Source organism: Salvelinus namaycush, chromosome 6, assembly GCF_016432855.1.
Source record: "Salvelinus namaycush isolate Seneca chromosome 6, SaNama_1.0, whole genome shotgun sequence".
NCBI classification, from domain to species: domain Eukaryota; kingdom Metazoa; phylum Chordata; class Actinopteri; order Salmoniformes; family Salmonidae; genus Salvelinus; species Salvelinus namaycush.
The window spans coordinates 12,759,282-12,785,606 of record NC_052312.1 but is presented as its reverse complement, the minus strand read 5'-3'; the positions used below and the strand labels follow the sequence as shown (position 1 = coordinate 12,785,606).

Sequence of the window (26,325 nt, the reverse complement as noted above, 5' to 3'; positions counted from 1 at the left end):
GAAAAAGTACATAAACAATCCCCAGACAGCACCTCCTGGAGTCAACTTAAAGCAGCCAAAGCCAAACTGAATTTGGACTATACTCGGGAGATTAAAAAAAAAGTTTTCTTTACTAAACAGAAATACCATGAGTATAGCAATAGGCCTAGTAGACTGCTTGCTTATCAATTAAAAAAAGAGCAGTCAGAGCGTACAATTATGGCTATCCGAACAGCAGAGGATGAGGTCACATATGACCCAAAAAAGATCAATTTAACTTTTCATGATTTTTACTGCAAACTATATACCTCTGAGAGAAAACAGACGGAGGCAGAACTCCACTCCTTCCTAGAGGGAATCTCGCTACCTAAACTATCAGAGACCGACCAAGAAGATCTCAACTCCCCCTTCACTCCTGAGGAGATCCTGGAGGCAATTACCTCCATGCCACCTAACAAGTCCCCAGGCCCAGATGGATTCCCCAGAGAGTTCTACAAAGCTTTTTGGCCCCAGCTTAGCCCTATTTTCATGCCAATGCTGGAGGATTTTTGCAAAAACGGAGTTCTCCCAGACTCAATGCACACAGCTCGCATTACAGTGTTGCTCAAAAAAGACAAGGACCCCCTATCCTGCTCCTCCTTCTGGCCCATAAGCTTGTTGGATTTCGACTACAAAATAATTACCAAATTGCTCGCCAAAAGACTAAACACTCTTCTTCCCAAAATAATAAAAGCGGACCAAACGGGATTTATTAGAGACAGATACTCTTCTGATAACATTCGCCGTCTTTTTGATATTATTGATCAAGTAAACGCACAGAAGACCCCTGTCCTGCTGGCTTCACTGGATGCTGAGAAGGCGTTCGACAGGATGGAATGGAGCTTTCTGTTCTCAGTCTTAGAAAAGTTCAACATGGGCCCAAACTTTATTAAATGGATCAAATCACTATACTCTCATCCAAATGCCATGGTGACTACTAACGGACTGAACTCTGACAGATTCCCTTTGGGACGGGGCACAAGACAAGGGTGCTCGCTGTCCCCCCTGCTCTACTTGTTGGGGGCGGAGCCTCTGGCAGAGTTGATAAGGAGCAATCCAAGTATTATGGGTGTTCCTGCAGGCGGCCTGCAGCACAAGATTTCGCTTTACGCGGATGATGTCTTGCTCTACATATCCAACCCTGAGAAATCCCTTCCTCCCATTTTAGACACAATTGCTCAGTATGGCACGTTTTCAGGTTATAAGATTAATTTTAACAAATCCACTGTCTGCCCTCTCAATATTACACTCACCAGTTCTATGAAGACACTATGCCCATTCCAATGGAAGACACAGGGGTTTCAATACCTTGGGATATTCATAACACCAGATCTGAATAGGCTTTTCAAGGAGAATTATCTTCCACTCCTGGATCGAATCAAGAACAACCTCCAAACCTGGATCTCCCTCCCAATTAGCTTAGTAGGAAGAATTAATGTAATTGTTGACTTTCTCCCTCTTGAAAAGCTCACTTATGACCTCCACAAGAGACAGCCCAAGTTTGATAGACTCTGGTCTCCACTACTCAACTATATTTCAAATTGGACAGAGTGAATGGGGGAATCAGGGAGATGAGCAGATGCGTGTTGTGTAAGGTGCTGTAAAATCTAAAAACTAATTATTGGCTCGTCATCTCAGCTAAGGCTGGAAATAGCTAATAAGAACCTTGATAGTGCTGCTGCAAGTTCTATAATTTAAATTTTGTTATAATTATTATTTGTGTGTGTGTGTGTGTGTGTGTGTGTGTGTGTGTATATGTATATATGTATGTGTATGTATGTATATATATATGTATATATGTATATATATATATATATATATATAAAACAATTTTGTATTATTATTATTATTTTTTTTTTTTAAGTCACATCTGTGAATGTGGAATGTGTTTGGTTGGTTGATTGAAAACTTAATAAAACTTTAAATTGAAAAAAAAAAAGAATGTGAAATGTCAAAATAATAGTAGAGAGCATGATTTATTTCTGCTTTTATTTCTTTCATCACATTCCCAGTGGGTCAGAAGTTTACATACACTCAATTAGTATTTGGTAGAATTGCCTTTAAATTGTTTAACTTGGGTCAGACGTTTCAGGTTGCCTTCCACAAGCTTCCCACAATAAGGGGTGAATTTTGTCCCATTCCTCCTGACTGAGCTGGTGTAACTGAGTCAGGTTTGTAGGCCTCCTTGCTCGCACATTCTTTTTCAGTTCTGCCCACAAATCTCTATGGGATTGAGGTCAGGGCTTTGTGATGGCCACTCCAATACCTTGACTTTGTTGTCCTTAAGCCATTTTGCCACAACTTTGGAAGTATGCTTGGGGTCATTGTCCATTTGGAAGACCCATTTGCGACCAAGCTTTAACTTCCTGACTGATGTCTTGAGATGTTGCGTCAATATATCCGCATCATTTTCCGTCCTCATGATGCCATCTATTTTGTGAAGTGCACCAGTTCCTAATGCAGCAAAGCACCCCCAAAACATGATGCTGCCACCCCCGTGCTTCACGGTTGGGATGGTGTTCTTCAGCTTGCAAGCCTCCCCCTTTTTCCTTCAAACATAACGATGGTCATTATGGCCAAACAGTTATATTTTTGTTTCATCAGACCAGAGGACATTTCTCCAAAAAGTACAATCTTTGTCCCCATGTGCAGTTGCAAACCGTAGTCTGGATTATTTATGGCGGTTTTGGAGCAGTGGCTTCTTCCTTCCTGAGCAGCATTTCTCAGGTTATGTCGATATAGGACTCGTTTTATTGTGGATATAGATACTTTTGTACCTGTTGCCTCCAGCATCTTTACAAAGTCCTTTGCTGTTGTGCTGGGATTGATTTGCACTTTCCGCACCAAAGTACGTTCATCTCTAGCAGACAGAACGCATCTCCTTCCTGAGCGGTATGACGGCTGCGTGGTGTTTATACTTGCGTACTATTGTTTGAACGTGGTACCTTCAGGCGTTTGGAAATTGCTCCCAAGGATGAACCAGACTTGTGGAGATCTACAATTTTTTTTCTGAGGTCTTGGCTGATTTCTTTTGATTTTCCCATGATGTCAAGCAAAGAGGCACTGAGTTTGAAGGTAGGCCTTGAAATACATCCATAGGTACACCTCCAATTGACTCAAATGATGTCAATTAGCCTATCAGAAGCTTCTAAAGCCATGACATCGTTTTATGGAATTTTCCAAGCTGTTTAAAGGCACAGTCAACTTAGTGTATGTAAACTTCTGACCCACTGGAATTGTGATACAGTGAATTATAAGTGAAATAATCTGTCCGTAAACAACTGTTGGAAAAATTACTTGTGTCATGCACAAAGTAGATGTCCTAACCGACTTGCCAAAACTATAGTTTGTTAACAAGAAACTTGTGGAGTGGTTTCGAAACATGAAAAACAGCCCCAGATCATTATTTGTCCTCCACCAAACTTTACAGTTGGCATTATTCATTCGGGTTGGTAGTATTCTCCGGTCATCCGCCAAACCCAGATTAGTCCATCGGACTGCCAGATGGTGATTCATCACTTCAGAGAACACGTTCACACTGCTCCAGAGTCCAATAGCGGCAAGCTTTACACAACACATGGTGATCTTATGCTTGTGTGCGGCTGCTCGGCCAAGGAAACCCATTTCATGAAGCTCCCGTCAAACAGTTTTTGTGCTGGCGTTGCTTCCAGAGGCAGTTTGGAACTCGGTAGGGAGTGTTTCAACCAAAGACAGACTATGTTACACGCTACGCACTTCAGCACTCCCGTTCTGTGAGCTTGTGTGGCCTACCACTTCGCGACTGAGACGTCTTTGCTCCTAGACATTTCCACTTCACAATAGCAGCAGCTCTAGCAGGGCAGAAATTTTACAAACTGAATTGTTGGAAAGGTGGCATCTTATGACGGTGCCACATTGAAAGTCACTGAGCTCTTTAGTAAGGCCATTCTACTGCTAATTTGTGTCAATAGAGAATGCATGGCTGTGTGCTCGATTGTATACACCTGTCAGCAACGTGTGTGGCTGAAAAAGCTAAATCCACTAATTTGAAGGGGTGTCCACATACTTTTGTATATATAGTGTAGCTCTTACCTCTGATAGTGGTAATACAATTGTCCTACTTTACTTTCTCGACTGTCTGCAGCTAGGGGGTGTCTGAACATTTTCAGTCAGAATGAAATATAGTTATGATGCGACCTGGACAGTGAAGCTGCTTTGGGATATTTTTGCCTCGGAATGTCTGAAGAACCATGTCGGCTCTATGGACCGCAATTTCAAAATATCCAATTGAGTCTTCATGGGCCGGTTTCCCTAAAATAGTAAGAATAGGCTTAATCTGAGTCCGGGAAAATTATGTTTTGCTATAAAATATGTATCACATCACATGAAAACCATTACTATAGATCTTGATTCTCTGCACAGACAGTAATATGTAGCCACAATTCATACACTGAACAGTGTCTTCGGAAAGTATTCATTTCCCTTGACTTTTTCCACATTTTGTTACGTTACAGCCTTATTTTAAAATTGATTATACAAAAATCCTCAGCAATCTACACACAATACCCCATAAAGACAAAGCCAAAACAGATTTTTATAAATTTTTGCAAATGTATTAAAAATAAAAAACAGAAATACCTTATTTACATAAGTATTCAGACCCTTTGCTATGAGATGCAAATTTGAGCTCAGGTGCATCCTGTTTCCATTGATCATTCTTGAGATGTTTCTACAACTTGATTGGAGTCCACCTGTGGTCATTTCAATTGATTGGACATGATTTGGAAAGGCACACACCTGTCTATATAAGGTCCCACAGTTGACAGTGCATGTCAGAGCAAAAACCAAGCCATGATGTTGAAGGAATTGTCCGTAGAGCGCCGAGACAGGATTGTGTCGAGGCACAGATCTCGGTAAGAGTACCAAAACAATGTGGCAGCATCGAAGCTCCCCAAGAACACAGTGGCCTCCATCATTCTTAAATGGAAGAAGTTTGGAACCACCAAGACTCTTCCTGGAGCTGTCCACCCGGTCAAACTGAGCAATCGGGGGAGAAGGGCCTTGGTCAGGGAGGTGACCAACAACCCGATGTTCACTCTGACAGAGTTCCAGCGTTCCTCTGTGGAGATGGGAGGATTTTCCAGAAGGACAACTATCTCTGCAGCACTCCACCAGTCAGGCCTTTATGGTTGTGTGGTCAAACGAAAGCCAATCCTCAGTAAAAGGCACATGAAAGCCCGCTTGGAGTTTGACAAAAGGCACTTAAAGGACTCTCCGACCATGCGAAACAAGATTCTATGGTCTGATGAAACCAAGATTGAACTCTCCTGAATGCCAAGAGTCACGCCTGAAGGAAACCTGGCACTATCCCTACAGTGAAGCATGGTTGTGGCAGCATCATGCTGTGGGGATGTTTTTCAGCGGCAGGTACTGGGAGACTAGTCAGGATCGAGAAAAAGATGAACGAAGCAAAGTACAGAGAGATCCTTGATGAAAACCTGCTCTAGAGAGCTCAGGACCTCAGACTGGGGGCGAAGGTTCACCTTCCAACAGGACAATGACCCTAAGCACACAGCCAAGACAACGGAGGAGTGGCTTCGGGACAAGTCTCTGAATGTCCTTGAGTGGCCCAGCCAGAGCCCGGACTAGAACTCGATCGAACATCTCTGGAAAGACCTGAAAATAGCTGTGCAGGGACACTCCACCTCCAACCTGACAGAGCTTGAGATGATCTGCAGAGAAGAATGGGAGAAACTCCCCAAATGCAGGTGTGCCAAGCTTATAGCCTCCTACCCAAGAAGACTTGAGGCTGTAATCGCTGCCAAAGGTGCTTCAACAAAGCACTGAGTAAAGGGTCTGAATACTTAGGTAAATGTAATATTATTATTTATTTTTTTAAACCTGTTTTTGCTTTATCATTATGGGGTATTGTGTGTAGATTGATGAGGGGGGAAAACAATGTAATCCATTTTAGAATAAGGTTGTAATGTAACAAAATGTGGAAAAAGTCAAGGGGTCTGAATACTTTCGGGAATGCACTGTAGTGGGAGATGACAATACAATCATATTGTTACACAACAGCTACTTTATACTGTACAAGCAACAGTTCCAGAACACAATGGTCTTGTGTTAGGGTGCAGACTTACCAGGAGTCTATGAAAGGCATAACATCACAGACCAACACAGAACATATCCCTTGAGAAGTGGCAACAGCTCACCCCAAATTCTGCCACCACACACTCAAAAATTCATATACATACTAGGAAATGGACAGTCCTGGGAATGCACACAGAGGTGCACCTTTGCTCACATGTAAACACACACTGATGCACACTCAAACACAAAGATACACACAATCACCCCCAAACAGGCTGTACTTTGTAGCAGACATGAGCAGAAGAATCAGTATCAGCAATGTCCTAAGCTTTGGGCTGGATCCAACACTTGCAAATATCTCTCCCTACAAGCAACTTCTCGTGAACATGTCTTATGCTGAATTGACAGAATTTAGCTCCGAAAGCATATAGAACATCACTGATTGTCTTCATGGAGGCAACATGTCTCAACATTTCTCTCACTTTACAATACGGAAGAGTAAGGAGTGGAAATGGTAGTCTCGACAGAATTCAAATTGATTTGGTTAAAAAAAATTACTTGAAATCAATGAAGGATCACAACCTCTTTCAACAGAATCCAGGGACCTGTACACCTCTTTAGAGAGACTAAAGTTACAGTCGGTCTAAGGAAACTTTCCCCAGGTAACGGATCCAATAACAAACAACAAAACAGGAGGGAAATAGGCGTGAATGTTCTGGAATCAGCGGCAGGTATTTGAGCCTGTTCGGCTGAAAATGGATGATGCATTACAGGAGCTGCAGCAGGTGACAGCTGAATGCTCAGGTCGGATGCTCGGGGGCCCATCCGACCGGAGAGGGGGAGGAAAAACCGAGGAAATATCTACCTCTGATCTGGAGCAAATGGAAGATTTACAGCACGCTGTCTGTAGCGCAGGGAGGGGCATCGGCTGCACAGAAGACAAAATGTACAGGAGAGACTTGGAACACTTGTGCAGAGAGTGTTGCCTCAAGGTCTGGGGGGGATATTGACAAGATAAAGGATTAGCTCTGAAATGCCCGCTAAGGAGTAAACGCGTAAATCGTGCAGCTTTGGAGAACCTAAATGGACTTGATTGATACTTTGGTGAATAGTCTCTTTCTCTTCCTCTCTCCATCATAAACAATGCATTCTAGAAGGCAGATGTGTAAGTGTTTCCCTCCGTGCTCACAACAGATAAATCGTTGCAGTTTCGTTTTATGGCCAGAGAACCGGTACAATTCAGATTTGTTTTCCCTCTGTTCTCTGAGGCTGAGCACTGCTGAACAATTCAAGGACCCTGCTCTGCCAAGGTGTTAACATAGAACGTGTACCATGAATATAAATTTAACCGCAGTCCTACTGTAGCTATTGTAGTCGCCATAACCTTAAGGGTCGGATAGGTTTTGCCCACATTGAAACATGTAATGGTAATCTATCGTTGTTCATCATCCACATGAATAAACCAGACCTCAACACTCATATGCTAGTTGCCAGTGAAATAAACCAATTTATATAAGCCATTATATACAGTATGGTGCCATACTGCACTGCATGCCTATGTATAGAGATATCATCTCAGTGACTGTAACATGTAACATGGACTGTGCCTTGAAAGTAAAGTGATCAAAAAAGCAATGGCGTTGAGCCTATTCTAGAACAATTAACTCGATTAAAATCATATGCGGTAATTTGCTTAATCTATCCTTCTACTACCTGATCATCACAGTGATGCGGTCATTGGTCTGGTCAAAACACTTATAGATGTCAATCACGTCAAGTCGTAAATCATTTGCCGCTGCTGATTTTTATTCAGCAATGGGTTGACTGAGGTAGAAATGCTTTTCTGGCTCCAAAGGTTGAATAATAATGGACTACTTCATACGTAGTTAACTGAGGTAGGAATGCTTTTCTGGCCCCAATGGTTGAATGATAGTGGACTACTTCATATGTTTGATGGCACTCCTTGTTGCGTCTCATCATCGTCTTGATTCACTGTTGGCTGCTGTATCCCTCAGCAGATGTTTTCAGGCTAAATACAATGTCTTTACTTTCAATGACCACCAGCAGCAGCATTGGTGGTATACTATACAGTAAGTCACTCTTGAAGAAAAGGCATCTTCTAAAAGGGTCAGTGTACATTTAACATTATCCCATTACCAAAAAGCTAATATAAAATATCAACATCCCTGAGATTGAGTAGATTATGCTAAATAACTGATTAAAGATGTGGGACAAGATGTGGGCCTAGTTTGGTTACAACCCAACTGTAATATCTTATGTTTCACCGAGTCGTGGCTGAACGACGATACGATAATATACAGTTGGCTGGGTTTTCTGTGCATCGGCATGACAGAACAGCTCCGTCTGGTAAAACAAGGGGTGTCTATTTGTCAATAACAACTGGTGCGCAATGTCTAATATTGAGGAAGTCTTGAGGTATTGCTCGCCTGAGGTAGAGCACCTTATGATCATCCAGAAGTGGCGCTCCTAGTGGCCAGAGACTTTAATGCAGGCAAACTTAAATCAGTTTTACCTCATTTCTACCAGCACGTCACATGTGCAACCAGAGGGAAAAAAACTCTAGAACACCTTTACTCCACACACAGAGACGCATACAAAGCTTTCCCTCGCCCTCCATTTGGCAAATCTGACCACAATTCTATCCTCTTGATTCCTGCTTACAAGCAAAAACTAAAGCAGGAAGTACCAGTGACTCGCTCAATACGGAGGTGGTCAGATGACGCGGATGCTACCCTACAGGACTGTTTTGCTAGCACAGACTGGAATATGTTCCGAGATTCATCCAATGGCATTGAGGAGTATACCACCTCAGTCACCGGCTTCATCAATAAGCGCATCAACGACGTCGTCCCCACAGTGACCGTACGTACATATCCAAACCAGAAGACATGGATTACTGGCAACATCCGCACCGAGCTAAAGACCAGAGCTGCCGCTTTCAAGGAGCGAGACACTAATCTGGAAGCTTATAAAAAATCCTTCTATGCCCTCAGACGAACCATCAAACAAGCAAAGCTTAAATACAGGACTAAGATTGAATCCTACTAAACCGTCTCTGACGCTCGTCGGATGTGGCAGGGCTTGCAAACTATTACAGACTACAAAGGGAAACCCAGCCGCAAGCTGCCCAGTGACGCAAGCCTACCAGACGAGCGAAATGCCTTTTATGATCGCTTCGAGACAAGCAACACTGAAGCATATATGAGAGCACCAGCTGTTCTGGATGACTGTGTAATCACGCTATCCATAGCCGATGTAAGCAAGACGTTTAAACAGGTCAACACTCACAAGGCCGCGGGGCCAGACAGATTACCAGGATGAGTACTCAGGTCATGCGCGGACCAACAGGCAATTGTCTTCTGACATTTTCAACCTCTCCCTGACCGAGTCTGTAATACCTACATGTTTCAAGCAGACCACCATAGTCCCTGTACCCAAGAAAGCAAAGGTAACCTGCCTAAATGACTACCGCCCCAAAGCACTCACGTCGGTAGCCATGAAGTGCTTTGAAAGGCTGGTCATAGCTCACATCAACACCATCATCCCGGAAACCCTAGACCTACTCCAATTCGCATACCGCCCCAACAGATCCACAGATGACGCAATCTCAATTCCACTCCACACTGCCCTTTCCCACCTGGACAAAAGAAACACCTATGTGAGAATGCTATTCATTGACTACAGCTCAGCGTTCAACACCATAGTGCCCACAAAGCTCATCACTAAGCTAAGGACACTGGGACTAAACACATCCCTCTGCAACTAGATCCTGGACTTCTTGAAGGGCCGCCCCCAGGTGGTAAGGGTAGGCAACAACACATCTGCCACGCTGATCCTCAACACGGGGGCCCATTAGGGGTGTGCGCTCAGTCCCCTCCTGTACTCCCTGTTCATCCAAGCACGACTCCAACACCATCATTAAGTTTGCTGACAACACAACAGTGGTAACCCTGATCACCAACAACGATGAGACAGCCTATAGGGAGGAGGTCTGAGACCTGGCAGTGTGGTGCCAGGACAACAACCTCTCCTCAACATGAGCAAGACGAACAAGCTGATCGTGGACTACAGGAAAAGGAGGGCTGAACACTCCCCCATTCACATCGACGGGACAGTAGTGGAGCAGGTCGAGAGTTCCAAGCTCATTGGTGTCCACATCACCAACAAACTATCATGGTCCAAACAGGGCACAACACCTTTTCCCCCTCAGGAGACTGAAAATATTTGGCATGGGTCCACAGATCCTCAAAAAGTTCTATAGCTGCACCATCGAGAGCATCCTGACCGGTTGTATCACCACCTGGTACGGCAACTGTTCGGCATCCGACAGCAAGACGCTATAGAGGGTAGTGCATACGACCCAGTACATCACTGGGGCCAAGCTTCCTGCCATACAGGACCTATATACTAGGCGGTGTCAGAGGAAGGCACAAAAAATTGTCAGACTCCAGTCATAGACCGTTCTCCCTATTACCACAAGGCAAGCGGTACCGGAGCGTAAAGTCTAGGTCCAAAAGGCCCCTTAAAGGTTTCTAACCCTAAGCTATAAGACTGCTGAACAATTAATCGAATAGCCACCCAGACTATTCACATTGACCCCCTTTGTTTTTACACTGCTGCTACTCGCTGTTTATTATCTATGCATAGTCACTTTACCCCTACCTACATGTACAAATTACCTCGACTAACCTGTACCCCCGCACATTGACCTGGTACCGGTACCCCCTGTATATCACCTCCTTATTGTTATATTATTATGTTACTTTTTATTACATTTTTTACTTTGGTTTATTTAGTAAATATTTTCTTAACTCTATTTCTTGAACTGCATTGTTGATTAAGGGCTTGTAAGTAAGCATTTCACGGTAAGGTCTACACCTGTTGTATTCGGCGCCTGTGACAAATAAAATTTGTTTTGAACCTGTCTACACCAAATGTGCAAATAACTGCCAGATAGTCATTTTCCATCATTTGCATTTTATTATTGTAGATAAAGCACCACACCTCCATACCAATCCATAGGGCTTCTTACAAATCAATACTAGTATTGATCAAACGTATCATACTGGCACTTGACATACTCCATTTAATTATGTGAACACTTTGCGGTGTCAGAATCCCCTTTTTAATGCAACCAATGGGGATTGGAGGTTCAGAGAGAGGCAATGCACACTTAAAACATCTGTACTGGATTTAAGATGTTAATAACAACATTTTGGTTTGCTGGAGTCAGTGAGCTTACAGGAATTGGGCTTCCTCCAACGGGAATTAAAGCTGCTCGATTTATCCATAGCTATTCATAATTAATAAGTTAGGCGTTATCTGTCAATAGAGGGAGTAATGCCAGAAAAGACTAACTACACTATAAGCAGATTGAGCTTGCCTTTTAGAAAGGCCTGTTTTACTGGTATATCCACACACCTGAAATAAGTCAACCTTTATCAGGTTTCAAAACACAAATGACTGCCAAAAATGTATTTAACTTAGGCCTATATTATCCACCAATTTGTAAAATGAAAGGCCAGAACAATGCTACTATGAGCAAATAACATCTATGCTTCAATGAATAGGAGGAAACGTGATCTGATGGGGAGACAAGGGGGAACGACAATTGCTGACGTGTAACCTGACCACAATCACCTGTTGGTATGGAAACAAATATGCGCTTGGAGGAGAGGAGATGATCCTCTCTCTACGCTTCATACCTCCCATGGTGACTGACCACATCATTGAGTGGTGTAATTGAGTGGAAAATACCATGCTACACCCTGCCCGTCGGTGGAGCACACTTTTGACATCTCGCTGCGAGGCTGCCCATTGGTGGAGAACACCTATCATTACATCTCCCCAAGATCAGCAAGGACGCGCCGGAGCACTTGTTGTTGTTGACCAAGTTGACCATGGCCGCAACCAGATGTTTGTAGCCAACCAAATCCAGTCATGTACTGAACCGCTAACCTCCCCAATGCTGACATGTCCTCTACATGTATTAATGTATTATATGTTATATATATTCCTGAGCATTTGCAATGAGTATGGAGCAGCTATTCATTGAAGTACATGCAGTTCTAATTAGCACTTCAGAAGGTGCACATTTGCCTCTGTAGGTCATTAGCATTTTAATTTAGCACCTCTTCAAGGCTTAGGACGTCCTCATACACTAGTAGTACACGGTATACCGAAACTTCGGTACTTTCTCGATACAAAAAAAAAGATTCGGTACAAATTTTCTTGTAATGTTCGGTACTTTTGTCTCACGTGATTGAGAGGATCAAGTCTGTATATCAGACCATCCCCTTTATAGCGTGAAGAGCAGAGTCCCTGCTCCACTTACTCATTCCTTCCTAGAGCTGTCTGGGCTGCATTGTTAGCTCCCAATAATCTTGAAATATTAAAACTGTTCATTACTGTTCGCAAAACAATGTCAATGCAGGCTAGCACACTTTTACAATGTAAGATGATACCGGTAGCTTCCAGCTTTAATAGTAGGCTAACTTTTCTTGCCATCTTACAGATGAAGCAACATCAATTCACTACCTTAGTACTTTGTTTGTGATAATATGCTAACCATAACACAAAATATGCTGATTTCAAAGCAGTTTGTCATCAAAAACTTTATTAATTCACTTTGTCTCCCTCGCCACCAAATACTAATTCACTTCTTTGTCTCACTCGCTTCCCGTCTGATTTCCACTAGATTCCATAGCTACAGAGTCTGATTCCACAGCCACATTCAGCCTTGCTAATGATGTCATTACTTTCTTAAATATACAGCACACACTTTTATCAAATATGAGATCGCTTCTTCAACACAATTGCTGTTGATCAGAACAATACAATAATGTTCTACTAGCAGTTGCCAATAAAATAAGTCCTAAATGGAAGGGATTGTTTGACATCAGTAGCTCCATTAAATCAGGTAAAACAAGCTCAATAACTCAATGCATGCACACACTCCTCTTGAATAATATGCATGCACCTCTATTATGAATAGACCCAGTTTATCAATAGAGATTTACCATTCAAATAAATTATAACCATGATGTTGTTTTGTAGTTAGATTGGTCAAATTGTCAAATTGATTTTATGATTGAATAATTGATTCATTCAACAATTGAACAGAGTAGTAGCTGAGTATCTGTCTGGATCAAGTGCCATTCTGTGACTTTGGCTAATACACCTTTCTTTTTGTTGTGGTATCGTTTTTGAATCGAGTTTCGTGACGGTATCGTGATACTAAACCTGGTATTGTAGTCAAACTTCTATCGTACACGTCGCGACTGGCGAGACAATGAACCTCTGAGGCAGCCAAATGAATGTACTAAAAAGACAGGGATATGATGTATCCTAGCCCAGAGAGACCATAGAGAGTTGACAATGTACTCCGGTCATTACAAAAGCCAGTGTCTTCATAATACATGAAAATCAACTGAATGAATGAGAGGTATAAACAAACACACCATTTCATGAATAATGTATACAAGCACATTCTATGAATACTGTATGCTTACAGTATCTATAGATCATGTTATATCCACATGCTACTATCGGTAACCTTTATTCTGAATGTAACTCGTCACATCTTAATCCGCTGTAATCCAATATAATCCAATGTCATCTCTTTAAATCTCATTGGTTCACCATCAGTCCAATCACCAAAGCTCAGACGTGAGAGTTAAGGTAGTACTGAAGTTACAATCAATCTGTTAATATAGTCACAGTTTTACAAATCACACCTAACTCATGCGAACAAGGAAGTTACTCTGGGAATTATTTTCCTGATGCAGTATGGCTGTATAATTTACCTGTCGAGGTTCGCTGAGGAGCCAGCAAACACATTGACCAAGGTCACTTTGCAACTTGATTAATATATTCATGAGAATTAAACTTCAGTCACTTTTAATGACCAAGAATACGCTTCACCCATGAACAAACTCTGTGGCTCATACACTGGAACAAACAGCATGACAAATTCATTAAAGTAGCATAACATATAGGCTACTGCATATAAAGTCAAACGCTCTAAGTGTTCAATAAATCAATTACAGCCAGGTATTACAGCCAGGCATCGTTACAGCTGTGACAACACAGAAGGCTGTGTTGTCACAGCTGTAACGATGCACAGATTTATCTGTAACAAAACAATCAAATGCAACATAATTGGGCTTCTTTGACGAAGCTGTGTAAAGGGTCCTCAATGACTAACGTCCCATTTGTGCGGTGCAGCTCAGGCATGCTGGAAGGGTTGTACACTACTAGCGATGAGTGGCATACTTTCAGGCACCTGTCCAAGGCGACGAGATAAAGACTCTTTCAGTCCCTTCCAACCTCCTCCTCGCCCTCTTTCTGTCTTCAGCTCTATTGCTCTCTTTTCTGCTCTCTTTCTCTCTGATACACACAAACACCCAATGATCTGGAACATGTAATAAGCAAACGTCAACTCTGGTATTTTTCACTGTAACTTGACCCAGAGTCATACTTGTATACATCAGCTAGACACCACAAGGAATGGCAAGAAATAAAATGCCTGATAGCTCTGAAAGTGGCAGTTTTATGCGTCTGTGGAAGCTTGGCTCTGCTTTGCACCTTGAAGCAAGTGACCATAAATGAGCACATTTAGAAGCAGCTTCCAAGAATACAGCAACCAACGTCACATCCAAGATTACCACAACCGTTCGGCTACATCCCTCCTCAGCAGGACTAAGAAAGCAGTGGAAAGTTAGTGTTCACACAACACACAGTAGAAGAGAAGTGATGGCACAAAGCCCCTTAGAAACTTTACCTGCATGGAGCGTGCCCGTGATGAGTCTATACAGGTACTGGGCGAATTTAAACATTTCCCTCTTGCACCTCTTCCTGCAGCTGCTCATGTTTGCTTCAGGGGTCAAGGGTGAGCGGCACGAGGGGAATGGGGACTCCTTTTCAGCGTGTAATCCTCTTGGTCCTCTCTTGGTCCTCCCTCTAGGCTTTTGAGTGAAACAGTGACTTTCCTCTCCTCTTGTCATCCAGTCCACTCCACTCCTCTGTCCGGCTACGTTCCCCGGCTTGCCCCTCGTGTGTGTGTGTGTGAGAGAGTGGCGGCCGCGGTAGGCTCATGTGTGTGTGGAGAGCACTGGGGGGCTCTTCTTAATGTGACAAATCTCTCAGGGCTTCTCTGGCGCCTCCGGGGGCTGGCAGCGCAGCGAGCGCTCTGTCAGGGTCAGTTTACCTCTTGGTCCCCACAGGGCTGCTCTGTATTTATTGCCCTCTCTCTTTTTCTCTGCAGTGTCTCTTTCCTCTTTGTCCTTCTCACTGAAGCTTCTCTTTTACAACTGAGGATATTCTCTCTCCACCCCTCTCTCCAGCTGTGTCTGTACAGTAGCTCTCCACCTCTTACTTTGTTTGTGTAGTATCTCTCCACCTCTCTCTGCCTCTCTTGCTCCAGTACTACGCTGGATGATCACTCTACTCAGCACCATCTGTGGATGTTTTGCCCCCGCCAAGGGGGGAGGGGCTTGTTTGGCCCTAGGGAGGAGAGAGGAGGAGGAGAGAGAAGGGGAGGTGGGGAAAGTAGTAGTGGGAAAGTGTCTACCTCAATGAATCAGCAATGACAGAACAGCAGATTACGGGCCTGTCATATCACGCCGCAATGCACTATAACCAGAGATGGACGGTGTTAATTGAATGGAATCTGTTTCCCAGGAGAGTCAGAGAGAGGGGAGAAACAAAGAGATCACGAGAGAGAGATAAGGGGGGATATGTAGGGATAGATTGAGGTACTAAGGGCAGAGAGAAAGAGACCGGATGGGTGGGTGGGTGGAGGGCAGAGAGAGAGACACGAGCGAAAGACAGAGCGCGAGGAAGAGAGAGAGTGCGAGGGAGAGAGAGAGTGCGAGGGAGGGCGAGAGAGGGAGGGGAGGGTGAAGATATACAGTACCAATCAAAAGTTTGGGCACACCTACTTATTCAATGTTTTTTCTTTATGTTGACTATTTTCTAAATTGTAGAATAATAGTGAAGACATCAAAACTATAAAATAACACATATGGTGTTAAACAAATCCAAATATATTTTACATTCTTCAAAGTAGCCACCCTTTTCCTTGATGACAGCTTTGCACACTCTTGGCATTCTCTCAACCAGCTCCACCTGGAATGCTTTTCCAACAATTTTTAAGGAGTTCCCACATATGCTGAGCACTTGTTGGCTGTTTTTACTTCATTCTGCGATCCAACTCATCCCAAACCATCTCGACTGGGTTGAGGTCAGGTGATTGTGGAGGCCAGGTCATCTGATGCAGCACTCCATCACCCTCCTTCTTGGTCAAATAGCCCTTACACAGTCTGGAGGTGTGTTGGGTCATTGTTCTGTTGAAAGTCCCACTAAAAAGTCCCACTATAGTCCCACTAAGCGCAAACCAGATGGGATGGCATATCGTTGCAGAATGCTATGGTAGCCATGCTGGTTAAGTATGCTTTAAATTCTAAATAAATTACTGACAGTGTCACAAGCAAAGCACCCCCACACCATCGCACCACCTCCTCCATGCTTCACGGCGGGATCCACACATGCGGAGATCATCCGTTCACCTACTCTGCGTCTCACAAAGACACGGCAGTTGGAACCAAAAACCTCTGATTGCCACCGGTCTAATGTCCATTGCTCGTGTGTCTTGGCCCAAGCAAGTCTCTTCTTCTTATTGGTGTCCTTTAGTAGTGGTGTCTTTGCAGTAATTTGACTATGAAGGCCTGATTCACGCAGTCTCCTCTGAACAGTTGATGTTGAAATGTGTCTGTTACTTGAACTCTGTGAAGCATTTATTTGGGCTGGTAACTCTAATGAACTTATCCTCTATAGCAGAGGTAACTCTGCGTCTTCCTTTCCTGTGGCGGTCCTCATGAGAGCCAGTTTCATCATTGCTCTTGATGGTTTTTGCGACTGCACTTGAAGAAACATTCAAAGTTCTTGAAATCTTCCGGATTGACTGACTTCTCTTTGCTATTTTGAGCTGTTGTTGCCATAATATGGACTTGGTCTTTTACCAAATAGGGCTATCTTCTGTATACCACCCCTACCTTATCACAACACAACTGATTGGCTCAAATGCATTAAGAAGGAAAGAAATTCCACAAATGAACTTTAACAAGGCACACCTGTTAATTGAAATCATTCCAGGTGACTACCTCATGAAGCTGGTTGAGAGAATTTCAACAGTGTGCAAAGCTGTCATCAAGGCAAAGGGTGGCTACTTTGAAGAATCTCCAATATAAAATATATTTTGATTTGTTTAACACTTTTTTGGTTACTACATGATTCCATATGTGTTATTTCCTTAGCTTTGATGTCTTCACTATTATTCTATAATGTAGAAAATAGTCAAAATAAAGAAAAACCCTTGAATGAGTAGGTGTATCCTAACTTTTTACTGGTAGTGTAGGTACAGAAGCCAAGGTGAGAGTGAGAAAATGAGACGGAAAGAGAGAGGAGGAATATTGAGTGAGGATCAGAGAGTGATATGAGGAGAGGTTGGGAAAAGCTGGTTAACAGGGGGAGCCAGGGAAGGGGCTTCCTGCATGTCGCTGGAACCTAATTTAAAGGTAATAACAGCCAGGGAGCCAAAGTTATCTCATCTGGCTTGATAATGACTGACGGGCTGCGCCCATCATATTTTAGTCGCTCAAAATAGCGCCGGCACTCAGGTTCTGATGACATCACGACCAACTGACCAGGACGAGCACATCACGTCGCCCACTAATTAGCCTTTACCTCAATTACGCACATCGATCAATGCCAATGTTTTCCCCAGTCAAAAGAGACAGTCATTAACTCAAACCCCATCAACTCCTTAATCAATTATCTCACATGCCCTGCTATCAATTTAAAAAAACATCCCTTTCAGTGATATTATTTCAAGGCTGTCAAATGGGTAGTCTGGGTGCTGTGAGGCCTATGTGCCTGACTAACATTGGGGAGGCTTGAGCATTCAGGTATGAAATGAGGTGGCTGAAATCTACTGTGAAATGAGGGTAGAGTTCCACAGGTCATTCCGTGCACACAGAACAGGAAGGCCTATTTTGGGAATGTCGCTCCGAGTGGAGAGCTCTTTTTCCGCAAGTGCCATTGTCACCTCTGAGGATTCCGACCTCTCTGCTCTCGCCGGCGCGTGACTCTGAAGTACATTATTTTAGGACAGAGATGAGGAGCACAGGGACTGTTTCCACGTAGAAAAGTGTTTTTGAACAAATTAGAGTCATCCTTTCTGTCAATTCCTAAAGCTGTGGATTAAATTCACACCGTCGGTCAAAGCTCCCAAAAAATGTACCCAGTAAAAACAACATTAATGCAAAATGAAAATATCACATTATGTCATAATGAAGGACAACTCTAGCATGTCTAATAAACATTTAATCACCACTGACCACTGACCAAATGCAGTGTTAGAAAGAAATAAGGCTATATGTCAACTTACCATGTCAGCTCATTGTCTTTCTTTTTACAAGAAAACTGAAAGTAAACAAACTACATTGGAGTCCAGATCTGGACTAGAACACCAACATCAACTTAAACCTCTCAGCAAAAGTCTCAGTGAAAAATAAAAACAACACCCTTCCTATGTGCCTGCTGCTTCACCCTCTCAAGAGTCCACATCGAATGAGCCAGCCAATACCTGAAGGTGTGCAGCCCTAATCAAGCGCATTCAATAGCAGGCATTTCAATCAGCGAGGTCCGAAAAGATACATGGAGAGAGAGAAAGTGGGAAGGTGTCCTCTATTTTTCCTCTCAGAGTGCACCATTTTCTCCAAGGGTGAATTTGGGTTGAGAATCTGTGCAGCTCGGTCACCTCTCACCCACCGCCTGGTTTCCAATTCCAGCTGTGTTTCTGATAAACATAAAGGGCCTATTAAACGTTTACAGCAAATTCCCTTGCAGTTGTGATTCACTGAAGTTCTGCTGGAGTATTTTAAGGACAGGCCATTTTTGTGGATGCACTGCTTTCTGGGATGCTTCAAGTGACATGAGGACAATTGAGTTCTCTGGTCTATCTCTGACAATACAGACTGAGATAGTCAGTGGTTCCCTTCACATAAACCTGAGCCAATCTGAACCACTGGCAAAATAATAATACCAACTAGTGTACACAATATTGTTTGCGTGCAGGAAGAAGTAACAGCAATCTCTCATCTTTGACCAGACATGCAAGTAACTTTTTATAGATCATTAAATTAGGATCTTCTGTTCCTCGAAATACACACATAATGTATACGATTCATGACCATCACATTCCAAGCCCATATACGTACAGTCAGGACACCCTCAAGACCAGTCATGTTTGCCTTCATGGAAATTGCCATGACGACAACCGTGCTGATAGCTCACATCGTTACAGGAGCAGTGTGGAGCCTGCCTTCTTGGAAGCCCTGCTGACGTCATGGGATGTTAACAGTCAGGATAGATTATGTAATAGGTAGCTTCTGTTATGGTACTGGTATTCCAAAAAGGATAATACATGTAAGAACATAACCTCAACAAAAAAAACACATCAAATTTCGGGAATTTTGAGATTCTGTGACGAGACATGGTGCAATGATGAATGATATTGTATGAAATAGGCTAATACTGTATTGTCTCTTGCTAAGTTCTGCCAGATACCGAACCTCTTACTGTCAGTCTAACAGCAACAAACGGTGAGCAGACATTGCCTTATTTCACACACACACACACACACACACACACACACACACACACACACACACACACACACACACACACACACACACACACACACACACACACACACACACACACACACTTTCCTTCCCAATACCCTTGAATCCATTGGAGGTGTCTGAAGCACAACCTGGTTTCAACCACCTTCAGCAGAGATAGGAAACCAGAACCTGCTGGGCTGTGGACCTGGTGGTGCCTGCTGCTGAAATATCAACACCCTGACCTTGGCACCTGCAACCTCACAGACTGACCCTACAGGTTTTAAAACAAGGCCAAGGGAATACTAACCATCACTGCCTACTGAAGGGAAGGAGGAGGATGACGAGGATAGAGGTGAAGAGAAAAGAGAGAGTGAAGGAAAGAGAACTACAAACAAAGCAAAGAGAAAAATTACTTTCCAATGCATTACAAAAAATACAAACATTCAAAAACTTTACGTGTGGCCTACAGTCGCTATATGTGAAGCACTGACTCTGGATCACATATAGCCTACCACTGCAGCATGGGTTCGAGTCCGGCCCACTGCTATTTCAGCAAAAAAAAAGATTTCCCACCGTCTCTCTTCTATCCAGTAAAGGATAAAATGACATAAAATATACCTTAAAAGAAATAAAAATATACAGTAACAGTCAAAAGTTCGGGCACACCTGCTTAATCAAGGGTATTCTTAATTTGTACTATTTTCTACATTATAGAATAATAGTGAAGACATCAAAACTATGAAATAACACATATGGAATCATGTAGTAACCTAAAAAGTGTTAAAAAAATCAAAATATATTTTATATGAGTTTCTTCAAAGTAGCCACCCTTTGCCTTGATGACAGCTTTGCACACTCTTGGCATTCTCTCAACCAGCTTCATGAGGTAGTCACCTGGAATTCATTTAAATTAACAGGTGTGCCTTATTAAAAGTTCATTTGTGGAATTTCTTTCCTTCTTAATGCATTTGAGCCAATCAGTTGGGCTGTGACAAGGTAGGGGTGGTATACAGAAGATAGCCCTATTTGGTAAAAGACCAAGTCCATATCATCGCAAGAACAGCTCAAATAAGCAAAGATAAATAACAGTCCACCATTACTTTAAGACATGAAGGTCAGTCAATCCGGAAACTGTCAAGAACTTTGAAAGTTTCTTCAAGTGCAGTCGCAAAAACCATCAAACGCTATGATGAAACTGGCTCTCATGAGGACCGCCACAGGAAAAGAAAACCCAGTGTTACCTCTGCTGCAGAGGATAAGTTCATTAGAGTTACCAGCCTCAGAAATGTTTGCCAAAATAAATGCTTCACAGAGTTCAAGTAACAGACACATTTCAACATCAACTGTTCAGAGGAGACTGCTTGAATCAGGACTTCATGGTCGAATTACTGCAAAGAAACCACTACTAAAGGACACCAATAAAAAGAAGAGACTTGCTTGGGCCAAGAAACACGAGCAATGGACATTAGACCAGTGGAAATCTGTCCTTTGGTCTGAAGTCCAAATTTGAGATTTTTTTAGTTTGAATCGCTGTGTCTTTGTGAGATGCTGTATAGGTGAACGAATGATTTGCGAATGTGTAGTTCCCACCGTGAAGCATGGAGGAGGTGGTGTGATGGTGTGGGGGTGCTTTGCTGGTGACACAGTCTGTGATTTATTTCGAATTTAAGGCATACTTAACTAGCATGGCTACCACAACATTCTGCAACAATACGCCATCCCATCTGGTTTGGGCTTAGTGGGACTATCATTTGTATTAATAGGAAAATGACCCAACACACCTCCAGGCTGTGTAAGGGCTATATGACCAAGAAGGAGAGGGATGGAATGCTTCATCAGATGACATGGCCTCCACAATCAGCCCACACCAACAGACCTGGACTCCACAAGCAGCCCTCCTCAAACCAATTGAGATGGTTTGGGATGAGTTGGACCGCAGAGAGGAAAAGCAGCCAACAAGTGCTCAGCATATGTGAAACTTCAAGACTGTTGGAAAGGCATTCCAAGTGAAGCTTGTTGAGAGAAGGCCAAGAGTGTGCAAAGCCGTCATAAATGCTGCTACTTTGAAGTGGCTACTTTGGCTACTTTGAAGAATCTAAAACCTAAAACATATTTTGATTTGTTTAACACTTTTTTGGTTACTACATGATTCCATATGTGTTATTTCATAGTTTTGATGTCTTCACTATTATTCTACAATGTAGAAAATAGTAAAAATAAAGAAAAACCCTTGAATTACATTGTCCATGTGTGATATTCGGAGTAATCCCAATATTATATATGTCTTAAAGACACACCTGGATTCAGAATTTGTGAGGATGGACATTTCATACGCAATGTATAGAATGTCACGTACATGAATCTCAGGATATCGAATTAGTCCATATCCGGAATAGACTCATTCGACATCCTATACATTGCATATCTGTGTTTTCTCAGCACATTCAAGATAGGAAACTATATTGAGTCCAGATATGCATCTCTTGGCTGAGGTTCATATCGGGATCTTAAAATGCTTCTTGATATGCTGAAAATAAGGACGATTTCAGATGCATTTCAGATTTTTCAGCACATGCTCAATAATTGGACATATGAAATCCATATTTTTCTTTCGTGCAGATATCATTTTTGGATTCCCTCCGGATATCATACATGGTATGTGTCACACCCTGACCATAGTTTGCTTTGTATGTTTTATGTTTTGGTTGGTCAGGGTGTGATCTGTGTGGGCATTCTATGTTGTATGTCTGGTTTGTCTATTTCTGTGTTTGGCCTGATATGGTTCTCAATCAGAGACAGGTGTTTTGCGTTGTCTCTGATTGGGAACCATATTTAGGTACCCTGTTTTGTAGTGTGTTTTGTGGGTGATTGTTCCTGTTCGTGTGTTCCTGTTTTGTCTGTGTTCACTAGTTTGGGACTGTAGCTTTATTGGTTTTCGTCTGTTTATTGTTTTGTTCAATATTGAAAAGTATTCAAATAAATATGGATACGTACCACGCTGCGCATTGGTCCTCCTCTCCTTCCACCGACGAAAGCCGTTACAGTATGGCCAAATATTGACTCATTAGATAGGCCATGTTGACATCATATTTTCTCTACATGTTGACAAATACTGGAAGTAGGCCAACATAAACTCAGCCAAAAAAGAAATGTCCTCTCACTGTCAACTGTGTTGATTTTCACCAAACTTAACATGTGTAAATATTTGTATGAACATAACAAGATTCAACAACTGAGACATAAACTGAACAAGTTCCACAGACATGTGACTAACAGAAATGGAATAATGTGTCCCTGAACAAAGGGGGGGGGGTCAAAATCAGAAGTAACAGTCAGTATCTGGTGTGGCCACCAGCTGCATTAAGTACTGCAGTGCATCTCCTCCTCATGGACTGCACCAGATTTGACAGTTCTTACTGTGAGATGTTACCCTACTCTTCCACCAAGGCAGCTGCAAGTTCCCGGATATTTCTGGGGGGAATGGCCCTGGCCCTCACCCTCCGATCCAACAGGTCCCAGACGTGCTCAATGGGATTGAGATCCGGGCTCTTCGCTGGCCATGGCAGAACACTAACATTACTGTCTTGCAGGAAATCACGCACAGAACGAGCAGTATGGCTGGTGGCATTGTCATGCTGGAGGGTCGTCAGGATGAGCCTGCAGGAAGTGTACCTCATGAGGGAGGAGGATGTCTTCCCTGTAACACGCAACGTTGAGATTGCCTGCAATGACAACAAGCTCAGTCCGATGATGCTGTGACACAACGCCCCATACCATGACAGACCCCCCACCTCCAAATCAATCCCGCTCCAGAGTACAGGCCTCGGTGTAACGCTCATTCCTTCGACGATAAACGTGAATCTGACCATCACCCCTGGTGAGACAAAACCGCGACTCGTCAGTGAAGAGCACTTTTTGCCAGTCCTGTCTGGTCCTGCGACGGTGGGTTTGTGCCCATAGGCAACGTTGTTGCCTGTGAAGTCGTTAAATTATCTTTAAAAGACAGGGTCCTGAAAAAGGAACGTTTCTTTTTTTTGCTGAGTTCAGTATTTTTTCACAGCACATACAATGTACAGTGGGGAGAACAAGTATTTGATACACTGCCGATTTTGCAGGTTTTCCTACTTACAAAGCATGTAGAGGTCTGTAATTTTTTATCATAGGTACACTTCAACTGTGAGAGACGGAATCTAAAACAAAAATCCAGAAAATCACATTGTATGATTTTTAAGTAATTAATTTGCATTTTATTGCATGACATAAGTATTTGATCACCTACCAACCAGTAAGAATTCCGGCTCTCACAGACCTGTTAGTTTTTCTTTAAGAAGTCCTCCTGTTCTCCACTCATTACCTGTATTAACTGCACCTGTTTGAACTGCACCTGTTTGAACACCTGTCCACACACTCAATCAAACAGACTCCAACCTCTCCACACTGGCCAAGACCAGAGAGCTGTGTAAGGACATCAGGGATAAAATTGTAGACCTGCACAAGGCTGGGGTGGGCTACAGGACAATAGGCAAGCAGCTTGGTGAGAAGGCAACAACTGTTGGCGCAATTATTAGAAAATGGAAGAAGTTCAAGATGACGGTCAATCACCCTCGGTCTGGGGCTCCATGCAAGATCTCACCTCGTGGGGCATCAATGATCATGAGGAAGGTGAGGGATCAGGCCAGAACTACACAGCAGGACCTGGTCAATGACCTGAAGAGAGCTGGGACCACAGTCTCAAAGAAAACCATTAGTAACACAGTAACGTCATGGATTAAAATCCTGCAACGCACGCAAGGTCCCCCTGCTCAAGCCAGCGCATGTCCAGGCCCGTCTGAAGTTTGCCAATGACCATCTGGATGATCCAGAGGAGGAATGGGAGAAGGTCATGTGGTCTGATGAGACAAAAATATAGCTTTTTGGTCTAAACTCCACTCGCCGTGTTTGGAGGAAGAAGAAGGATGAGTACAACCCCAAGAACACCATCCCAACCGTGAAGCATGGAGGTGGAAACATCATTCTTTGGGGATGCTTTTCTGCAAAGGGGACAGGACGACTGCACCGTATTGAGGGGAGGCTGGATGGGGCCATGTATCGCGAGATCTTGTCCAACATCCTCCTTCCCTCAGTAAGAGCATTGAAGATGGGTCGTGGCTGGGTCTTCCAGCATGACAACGACCCGAAACACACAGCCAGGGCAACTAAGGAGTGGCTCCGTAAGAAGCATCTCAAGGTCCTGGAGTGGCCTAGCCAGTCTCCAAACCTGAACCCAATAGAAAATCTTTGGAGGGAGCTGAAAGTCTGTATTGCCCAGCGACAGCCCCGAAACCTGAAGGATCTGGAGAAGGTCTGTATGGAGAAGTGGGACAAAATCCCTGCTGCAGTGTGTGCAAACCTGGTCAAGAACTACAGGAAACGTATGATCTCTGTAATTGCAAACAAAAGTTTCTGTACCAAATATTAAGTTCTGCTTTTCTGATGTATCAAATACTTATGTCATGCAATAAAATGCAAATTAATTACTTAAAAATCATACAATGTGATTTTCTGGATTTTTGTTTTAGATTCCGTCTCTCACAGTTGAAGTGTATGATAAAAATTATGATAATAATTACAGACCTCTACATGCTTTGTAAGTAGGAAAACCTGCAAAGTCGGCAGTGTATCAAATACTTGTTCTCCCCACTGTATATGCTCTTGGCTGAGGTCCATACCCGGGTTTTGATATGCATTTTGATATGCTAAATAAGGACCATTTCTGAATATTTATTTGAGTTTGATTGTTGCAACCCCTATTACTAGCCTGTTCAACCTCTCTTTCGTGTCGTCTGAGATTCCCAAAGATTGGAAAGCAGCTGCGGTCATCCCCCTCTTCAAAGGGGGGGACACTCTTGACCCAAACTGCTACAGACCTATATCTATCCTACCCTGCCTTTCTAAGGTCTTCGAAAGCCAAGTCAACAAACAGATTACCGACCATTTCGAATCCCAACATACCTTCTTCGCTATGCAATCTGGTTTCAGAGCTGGTCATGGGTGCACCTCAGCCGGCTCAAGGTCCTAAACGATATCTTAACCGCCATCGATAAGAAACAATACTGTGCAGCCGTATTCATTCACCTGGCCAAGGCTTTCGACTCTGTCAATCACCACATCCTCATTGGCAGACTCGATAGCCTTGGTTTCTCAAATGATTGCCTCGCCTGGTTCACCAACTACTTCTCTGATCGAGTTCAGTGTGTCAAATCGGAGGGCCTGTTGTCCGGGCCTCTGGCAGTCTCTATGGGGGTGCCACAGGGTTCAATTCTTGGACAGACTCTCTTCTCTGTATACATCAATGATGTCGCTCTTGCTGCTGGTGAGTCTCTGATCCACCTCTACGCAGACTACACCGTTCTGTATACTTCTGGCCCTTCTTTGGACACTGTGTTAACAACCCTCCAGACGAGCTTCAATGCCATACAACTCTCCTTCCGTGGCCTCCAATTGCTCTTAAATACAAGTAAAACTAAATGCATGCTCTTCAACC

General features: G+C 43.2%; 1 protein-coding gene across 1 annotated transcript in view; it reads right to left on the bottom strand.

Moving 5' to 3' along the window:
* Positions 1 to 14,984, bottom strand: part of LOC120049234 (Kv channel-interacting protein 4-like) — a 182,568-nt gene extending 167,584 nt beyond the window's left edge. The window contains exon 1 of the mRNA XM_038995471.1: positions 14,897 to 14,984. Within this exon, the coding sequence (XP_038851399.1) occupies positions 14,897 to 14,984 (88 nt within the window). The remainder of the gene's footprint in view (positions 1 to 14,896) is intronic.
* Between the last annotated feature and the right edge of the window lie 11,341 nt (positions 14,985 to 26,325).